General features: G+C 41.4%; 1 protein-coding gene across 2 annotated transcripts in view; it reads left to right on the top strand.

The window, feature by feature from the left end:
- Positions 1-642: 642 nt before the first annotated feature.
- The window catches only part of LOC110850866 (glutamate receptor ionotropic, kainate 2), a 34,993-nt gene continuing 25,653 nt past the window's right edge, over positions 643-9,982 (top strand). For both annotated transcript variants that reach the window (XM_035852977.1, XM_035852976.1), the window contains exon 1: positions 643-1,659. In XM_035852977.1, coding sequence (XP_035708870.1) covers positions 1,584-1,659 — 76 coding nt within the window. In that variant the 5' untranslated portion in view covers positions 643-1,583. The remainder of the gene's footprint in view (positions 1,660-9,982) is intronic.

Genomic DNA, 9,982 nt, shown 5'->3' with positions numbered 1-9,982 from the left:
CCTTAATGCTGTATCAGGTGCAGTGAGTTCTAGTTTTTACTAAAATTTCGACAAAATAAAAACCCCACAAATTATGGTCGTTAAAAATAAAAAATTCTGCCCAACTAATCCAACTTTGTAAAGCTGTCCATGAGCAATAATACTAATAATAATTAAGCAAGGGTCATTTCACAAGAGTCATCCAGACCATCACCAGAGTACTTTTTGGATCCACTGCTAAAACTACATAGTTCCCATCCAAGTATGTGTCATACGTATGTAAGTAGCAGAAGAAGAAGAACTGTTCATGCATTTATTTATGGGTTTGTAAGTAACATACTTGTACATACACTCGTTCGTAGTAGAAGTCGAATGTGGAGACTTTGTTACTCTTACCACCGCACTGAACTTGTCTTCCACTTCTTGTTCTTGTTCTGCTTGGCCCGAATCTTCCCCGTGTTTTCTCCAAGCTTGTGGAATGCCTGCCTCCTTCTCATACGACCAGGAAAGCCAACCAACAACTACTTCTGTGTACTATGTCCTGGGCTCTCTGCTTCTTCTCCGTCTGGGCGCATGGTGCAGCCGTTTGTTGGGGTTGTACGGTGCAAGGCAGGCAGTGGTGGTGGTAGTCAAAAGTGAGTTGTGAATCTGAGAAAAGGCAGTCAGTCAGTCAACTCGCTCTCTGCCAGTAAAGCCGAGTTTCTCTGACTTTCTCTCTCCAACAACCCCTTTCATCCTCTTGGCTCACTCCTTCTGCTGTCGATTACCATTTCAAAATGGGTTTAAGTAGGGCAGATGGTCCAACTGAGATTCACTACAAGTTCTATATTTAGTCAGTGAGCTGGTAATTATTGTTAATGTTACATGACGTATACGACCCTTGTGGTTGGATTGTGATTTACGGGAACCAAAACCAAAATGGAACTTGGATCCTCTTTTACCCTGTTTGTGGTGAACTTTGCAATCATAACTTTAAAATGTAAACGCAATTAGAGAGATGCCCACACAGTTGAACAATCTCATCGTCTGACGGAGAATGGGGTATTGAACGATTCGCAAATGGGGTATCAGTCGTGCCCCGAAATTGTGTAAAGCTAACGAAGGGTTACGTAATAAAAGTCAACTTTTTTAGTTGGAGTTTTTTTAAGCTAACCAGGTTAGTTCTAGTGGTTCTAGTTAGGAATAAGTGACCGGTGAATCGTGTTGCGAGACGGCAGAAAAGTAGGAACGTGTGAAGTTGAGTTACCGTTTTTAGAGCCGGCCCAGCCAAGGTTGGTGGGTTTGCGAGGGAGTGCGAAGAATGGGGAAAGCAGAGTAAGTATCACCCAGACCACGACTACATCATTTCATCCCCAACTTACTCTCACTCACCTGTGTGGAGCGTAGTCTAGTTGGCTTCAGGCATCCAACACGAGGAACTTATGCCAATGAAACTATTGAGACATTTGTGTAACATTTTCCCAAATTGCTTACGCTCAGAAGACAGGGTTTATATTTATTATTGTGGTTTTTGTTGTGAATGTGTTACAAATTTGCTATCGTGGCGGTGAGTCAATTGTTGAGATGCTGGGTCTGAAAACTGTGCTTAATATGCTAAAAACATAATGAAATCCGACTTTCTCCTGCTCCTCTGCTGGATCTCGGGAACAGTGCTTTCTCTGCCACAAGTTGTTCGAATTGGTAAGTATGGAAAACCTTGGTTGCCTTCTCGTCGGTATGTAAAATTTAGTCATTTAAGCATAGAAAATAAACTCATTAAGTTACATTGTGTATCCATCCATCCATCCCATAAAGAAATCGAATCTCTCCGAAAAGCACGTCACCCTGATTCCATCAGTCTGTTCACCTGTTGTTGACTGCCTCCTACTAATTTGACAGATTGGGGAAATTCCTTCTCTCATTTCAAACGAGAAGATGAGAGGGCCCGCCTGGGCCGCCTGAGCACAACATAATTTGACATGCATTAGCCCCACACAGCTCACCTGTACACGAGTTCATCATGGCATTGATACACCGGCGGAACGAAATGAGGAGAGAGTACCATCATCAGTTTCATGATCACAACATTATTTCCAATATTATGAACTGGAGCTGTGTCCCATCATCTCGATTTCATCCGAAACCTTCTGGAGGGTCCTCCTCCACGGCTGACTGAACTTGCGAGTTGTCGAGTCTCGTACAGTCGCAGCAGCAGCAGAATCTCATTACATTACACACCGGAGAACGGAGATAATTCCAATTTACGAGTGAAAGTCAAACTCAACTCTCATTTCCTTCTGACACATTACTGATACTCACTTCTATACTCGATAGATAGGAGTCGTCCAACTCCCAGTGCAGCAGCACCACTTACTTACTTATACGTGTTTACTTGTCCTTTAAATTAGAGGTTGTTAGTGCATACATTCACACGACACAATTTATACGTGGCCTTTGTCCTCTGCCCACTTTTCATTTTCATGGACTTTCCCCCACTCTCTCAGTCAGGGAAACATATCCTACACGCCATTTCCGCACAAGAGACAAAGACAGAAACTCATACGTACGTAAATACGTACAGAGAGTGGAGAAGTGCTACCGTCCATTGTTGTTGGTTCAGATGAGGGGAAATTACCCCAATTAATAAATTGTCTCGACTAATTTCATCGTCAATTTGGGAGACGGCCTTGGTTTCGTGGATGTCATGATGCTCCTCTGTATTGCAATCTATGCTACACTTTGCTCTGATAATATTTGCACTTTAGGCTACTAATGGTCAACGAGTGGTGGTACTTATGGTGCTGCTGCTGTTCTAACGCAGTGGGCAATTACAAATAATTGTGGTTACCACCATCACCAAATAGGTATTCAGAGTGGCGTTGGTGGTGTGGTGTCCTTGGCTGGGTAAGCATCGATAAACAATATTTATTGTGAAGCGACACACACAATAATAGTAATAGAATCTCTCTGTTGACACAACAAAATAAGTTTCGTTGGATGAAGCCAGATATGTATTTGCGCAAGGTACTCGTACGGAGGAGCATATCGGGCTTATTATTGGTTCGATATTTAGCTCAAGGAATAAAAATAATTTCGCTTTTATTTGCTTAGCTCGCCATGTCGGGAGGGTGGGGGAAAAGTTGCTTTGCAATTTGCCTTGTTTTCCAATGTTTACTCGTACTCCTGCTCCTGCTGGTTACTACCAGAGAACTGTAGTCATTCACTGTTTACTGATGACACGACATGACCGCACAAATAAATATATACTTTGGGAACATATCTGTCAATGTTTTACTTGGTATACATTTTTTGTCCGAAATCTCATTACAAAATTGGTCGCAAGTAGTGAGATAAATCGTATTCATATGTAACTTAATCTCAATATATTAACCAACATCTCGCAATATTCTGCGTAGCATATTCGACAACGTCTTTCTACCTGCTCAAGAGGGTGTTGGCCTCTGGTTAGTGGTCGTCTGGTCACTGGTCACCCATTGGGGTGGATTACAACTCTATGCAAGTGGAGAAAGAAATGAGATTTTGTCTCCCTCTCCGCCATTCAAAGTTTTCACATGGTTAGCACCGTGTACACAGTTGATGGTGACACCAGGGAGAAAAAGTTTGTTTTATTTTGGTTTTTTCCTGTTTCATCTTTTGGATCAAAGTCAAAAAAAGAAGGAAAAGCGAAAGTTGGACGGGAAAAAAGGTAGCTGCGTGAGTACTAGTAAAATCCGAAAACCCTTCAGCCCGCCAGTGCGTAATGCCAGTCAAGCCAGCCCTTGACTTACTTCCTCTCAAGCCACTAATTAGTTCCCAGGATTTTCACTTAATTTTCTTAAATTGCTACCCAAATATTTACGTCATGAATAACTGAGAGTGGATGCAATTAAGGTGGCTGACGTGCATCACATGGTTTGCTTGTCTTTTCCCAAAATTACCAAGCAGCAGCTCCACTCCAGGTTTTTAATCTTGTCCACCCACCAGGAGACAAGGGAGAGAGAACAGAGAGACGACAATTAATTTTTCCTCGCCGGACAGACACTTTCACGAGACGACGACGGGGATGAGTTGCACTATGTAAATATGATCTCACTAAATTTCAAATTCATCAAATCCCCAGTCAGTTTAGTTAGAATTCAAGTTTATTAAGAGTTTAGAGGAAGAAAGCAGCTTTGAGATTGGCTAGAATTCGTTTAGAATATGGATAAAAGTTTTTTTTTACAGTTGCCAAAACTCAGTCATCTTATCTCATATCAAAGTTTGGAATGGAGAGAGAGTAAAAGTTTAAAAGTACGCAGGAAAAAAAATATTCGGAGAAAAGAGCAACTCAATTTTATGTGGCTTCTAGGAAAACCCATGCACATTTTACATATGTGGTTGTGGTTGTGGGAGGATTGAGACTCGAAACTGTTTGGCAAATATTTAGTCCTATGTACACCTTCCTATCGGGGAAGTTGTTTTTCAAAGTTTTTGATTTTCTGACAACTTTTATCCGAAATGTGGGCTTGTTTGAGCATCATATCGGTTGACACACACCTAATAAATATTTGGCCACTATTGTCATGTCATCTTAAAACCATGTATAATAGCATTCTGTAAGTGGTGCCAAAACCGGTGTTTTCTGATGACCCGGAGATATTTGCGTTTGCTTAAATTTTTCTTTGATTCTGATTTTGTCGTCAAGTCGCTGCCTCACTTTACTCAATAGAGAAATGTTTTATGCATTCATTTCTGGTTCTAAAAACCGGTCGCAAGGGTTGTGGTGTGATGATGATACAAAATAAAGAAAGATGAAAGGGTCGGAGCCCCACGGGGGATTTTATTTCTGAGCTGAAAGCAAGTGATGATCTGAAAAAGTATAAAACGATGTCCCAAAAAGGATACAGTTCAAATCAATAACGGGACAACCTCTCTTCGTCTACTTTTTCCTCGCTTGGCTTCTTGCCGGACGATTGGATTGGAAATATCGGCTCCTTCACTCAACCATCCATCCATCCATCCATCCATCCACCCGTCCAACAATGGCTTCTTGTTGGGGAGCTAGGACTTTGGCGAAGACATTGTTGGCAAACTCTATCGTTTTTGTAGGTGTGGTAAAAAGATTTGCAATTTTGAACTCTATGCACAAAGAAGTCAGGCAAAGTCGTTGTCGTTCTACTTACTTACCTTCCCCATTGGTCCTTGTGTACACACTTTATTAATCTGTGATGCTACTGCTGTTTTGGTGGTGTCGATGTGTGTCTCCTCGACGGGTCGGGCAACAAAGAAGAACAGGGGCTGGATGTCTGGACAATCAATCAGACAGCTCTCTCTCTCTCTCTCAGCAGTTTTCCTATCATCGCCACCCTTTCAATTTCGCTTTGAATCCAAACTATCTACAAAACAGGGAAGTGATGACACTGCAGAGTTATGGCTGTCATCCGCTCTATTCATCCATTTTTGGAAAGTTAAAGTGAGAAGAAGACGAAGATTATTAGCTCATGCAATTCTTCCCTTGCAGATTTGTGCATTTTTGGCAAAACTGGAGAAAGTAAAAGTGAACTTTAACTGGACTCTGGCTGAGCGGAGCATGAGTAACGAAGTGAATGCTTTCTTTGAGACCTTTATTTTATTTCACATTTCCTTTCCGAGTGGGCCAGCCCTACCAGCTAAGCCCTCTCATCTCATTTCATACCCATTTAACTTGACAATACTTTCACCAAATCCGGCGAATGGGTCATAAGCTTACCGGCTTAGGCTCAAATGCACCTGAGTTCTGAAAATGTGGAAGAAATCCAACTCACAGAGTTTAAAAGTCGCTTTCATCTCCTGATCTGTGGTTCTTGTGTAAATTTCCTTTACAACTTCGCACCACTCTTTTCTCCTGTCTCTTATCCCATCGCACATACATAGATCATAGCTGTAGAAGCTCTTAGCACTAAGAAGACGACTGCATTTATTTATTTTCTTTCCTTTGTATACGCACAACCAGTCGTCGTCGACATCGAATGAGTGAGTAATCTGGAAGCTAGGCCGATTTTGTTGTCAGCAAGGTAATATCGGCACATATGTAGAAACGAGGAAGGGAAAACGTTTTCATTTTTAAGGAAGGAAAAAGGCGGAAGTTGTTGCACGAGGAGATATTGTTATGCAAAGAAAACCACATTTTGGAATAAATAACTTTTCCATTCCCATTCTTGTTCTTCTGCTCGATAATATTCAGAACATGCAAAAAACTGAGGTGCAAAATACAATTACATGACAAATCCTGTTTCCTCGTTTTTGAGGAATTTGTCTTAATTTATGAAATGTTTTGAAAATCATGTGAAAAAATAAATATTAAGCACATTCACAAGTAACCGCAAGGGTCAAAAACTTTATGTACATACATGAGTAATATTATTATTACATGCGAAATGTAAACATTCAGAGACCGCTGCATTTACTCGCATCACGACATGAAACCGATGCGATGTTCCATCAGTTTCGTACGAAAAACTTTGTGCATTCCAATTTTTTTACCGGAGGGAGAACATCCTACGCAAGGAAAAAAACTTACGTACCACCAAAAACCTGGGCGAATTTTCCCTTCCTATTTTCTCTCATAGGAAAAATCCACACTGGGAAAAATACATTACGAAGCGAACAAGAAGTAAGAACTTGTCCTGTTTTTTGTCCACTTGAGAAAAGTGGTTATGTCATTGGTGATGTTTCTACACTCTGCTCCGTGATCTTTGCCCTCTTCTTTCTCTTCCTCTGCCTGATTTCGCCAAAAATATGCACGCTGTCGACTACCAGCAAAGTGTGAAACAAATTTCAATCCCTCCTTCCAGAATCTGAACCCAACTAGACCTTATTTGTAACTGCATACTTACTACGAAAACCTACTCGTCCGCATCAAATCGAAGGGAATGCAGTAGCGTGTGGGTGGTTGAATGACGACCAGTAACTATTATTCCACTCGTACTTTCTCCCTCTTTTTCTCGTTCTCTCTCTTTCTCTTTCGCTGTATTGCATGCCCACAAAACCGAAAAATCGAGTTTAAATAGATTTGTATAAAAATGCCTCAAGTTGTCATGACTAATCCATTTGATACATGCCCGGCCTGATCTGTTCCTTGGTCTAACAACCACAACCACGACTTCCACCTGCTCCTCCGCACCCACCCACCACCCTCCTTTCGTCTTCACCCAAGTTGAATGGATATGATTCCCTCTCACATCGCCAAAATTATTTGACAGGGAGAGGGAAGAGCGTCGGTAGTGGTGGAGGTGGTACAGGGGGACATGGTTTCTGTCTTTCGCTTCATTTCAGTCCTTAGCTGGCTGGCAGGGAGGCAGGGGAGCAAAGGGGACGGAAGAAGATGGTGATTGTCTCCTGGTTTGGCTCGACTGCCACCTCTGGCAGAAATTTCATCATGCTTCATATCCTCCGTAAACGAATGCACTTGAGACACCAGATTTGCTTGGGTTCACTTTCTCAGTGAGAAGAGTGATTGGGACCAACACTGCTTTCTCCCACATCCGTCCAAGTGTGAATAACAGCAGTAAAGTGAAACTGTCTCAATCGCTTCAACTGATTGGCAAATATTTTCTAGAAGAAGAAAGAGAGAAAGAGGGAGGTCCAGGTAGTTTACAACGTGACAGAGCAAATGTGTACAGAGGAGTGATGTGTATATGTACACAGGATTGTCCTCCACCCAGAGGATATTTATTTAGACAAGATTTATCTAATGCTTGGTTGGTTGGTTGGGCTCCTTAGCTTGTGGGACTGGGAATGTGCCCCATAATCGTAACGAGAGGCTGAGATCAGTCTGACTGAAATCCAAAGTAGATAACAGTCAATAAAGTCCTTAATTGGGGGCGATAGTACGCATTATCATGTTGAGTCAAGTGCTCCTAAGAGAGACATTCGCCCCAAATGTGCGCCGTTTGTTAATCTTGTTGACTAAATAGTTATAAGAATATTTAGTATATATTGCATCCAATATCTGTAATTAATCATTTTCATGTCCTCATAAAATAAATAACTCTGAGAAAACCCACATTTTTCATCATCATGTTCGTAATCATCTTATAGAATGAGGATTTTAGAATTTTTTTTTACAAACAAAACTAAATTTAGTCCAGTGGACGCAGCTCTCACAATCACAATCCATACGACAAAGCAAAGCTTCCCAGTCATGGATTCTCTTCAGTAGCAACCCACCCACACATCCCCCAGTTTTTGGGGATTAGTGAACAAAGACTTTCAAAAATTACATGCGTGTCTTTATAAATCGTAAAGCCTCAGCGATGACAGGCACCGAAATCCGGGAATGTCCAAACTGTCTCAATCGTCGTTGTTCTCCTCCTTTGTGTGCTAAACGCATTTGACTTCCTACTTGTTTTTCTCTTATAAATAAATATGTCCTGACTGCTTTTGAATTTCCATCCTTCACGCAGTACTCAATCTCTCTGTGGGAAAATATTTAAATCAATATTGGGAACTTAAAAGCCACCATTGACTGCGCAACCCTCACATAATGTTATTATTATGATCATTATTATTGGTAAATATAGGACGACGGGCAGGGCAAAGTTTGGTTGTCATATTTACTTATCATTTGACGTTGCACACCACCCATCCTTGAAATGGGCATCATGAATGAGCCAAGAAGCAAAGTTGGCTTTGGGTCAGCGATGCGATGCTGCATGGTGGATGGTGAATGGGCAACAGTAGCCATGCTGCCAGTTATAGGTTTCGCCGACGTACATGTTTTTATGCCACAACCCAATGCACATCCTTATTTGTTGGACGTGGAGAAAGGACGGGATTACTTACAGCAATGCTTGCTCAAGAACTGACTGGGAGAAAAAATGAAGAGAAAGTAAAGTTGCTTCTTCATTTGGCTCAGCAATCCAATCCTACGACAACCACCAGCACCACCCATCCCGAAAAAATGTATTTCTTCCGTTTTCTCTTTAAATACTGCTCTCCTCACCCTCATCGCTTTGTTGTTGGCGAAGCAACGCTTCGCGGTCATAGTGGACTCTGAATTCCAAATTAAGAATGTGTACGTCATATGTACGTACGCAGCAGTGGAGGAAAAAAGAGGAAAAAGTTTTATAAACCTGATGAGAATAAATAAATTTTGTGGGGATATAAATTTCGAAAAGTTAATGTTTCAGGGTGTATGCACGCAGTAGATATTTGTACCACGCACAATTTGACTTTATGCAGCTTCATGGTAAAAAAAATGAATGAATTAAAAAGTTCGCAACTACAACTGCACTTAAATTCTTGTGGTGGTGGTGGACGTGGAGTAGTAAAGCAAACCTCATTGTCAACTCTTTAATGGATAGGTTGGAAGAAAGGAGAGGAGTAAAAGTTGTTTGAAAATAGAAACAATGAAATGTGTTATCTTTGTGGAGAAAAAGCGCCTTTGTGATTTTCTCGTTGTCCTCGCACAGAGTGGAGATTCATCACTCTGGCAATTTTTCATTATCAAGTTCAGTTCTGCTAAGTAATACGAGTTAAAAATAGTCGAGAAAACGGGTGACTTAATGTGCATAGTAATCATGTCGAGGAGGTTGTTTCTTCTACATTTCCCATTTACGAGGACATTCAAGTTTAGGATTTTCCCCGTTTGAAAAAAGGGTGGCACTACATCACGAATTCCAAGTCGGACTGACCAGAGCAAAACTTGCTAAAAAATAATCTGGGTCGAAACCCGTCTGCGAGTGACACTTGCACACATTATTTTGTCGATCAGTGCATATTGATGGCACCTTTTTCCATGACAAACACCACTTGTGAATATTCTTGGACCGGATTTGTGGATTTCTTGCGCCGTTTGCCCACTCCATTCCGTCTTAATGGCTCGATGTCTTTTTATGTGGGATTCGCCCCGTTAAAAGTTGGTGGAAATGATGATGTAAAGGATACACTTCTTGGTGACACGAACACAACAGCGCGGATAGAAAGCACCCCATTGATTTCTTATTAGCCTTTCAACCGGCTTCTCTCTAAGTGCACAACAGTTCTCGGATGAAATGAATGAATG

The sequence above is a fragment of the Folsomia candida genome, unplaced genomic scaffold (genome assembly GCF_002217175.1).
Source record: "Folsomia candida strain VU population unplaced genomic scaffold, ASM221717v1 Fcan01_Sc006, whole genome shotgun sequence".
Lineage (NCBI taxonomy): Eukaryota > Metazoa > Arthropoda > Collembola > Entomobryomorpha > Isotomidae > Folsomia > Folsomia candida.
The sequence above is the reverse complement of the archived record's forward strand: the minus strand, read 5'-3'. Positions and strand labels throughout refer to the sequence as shown.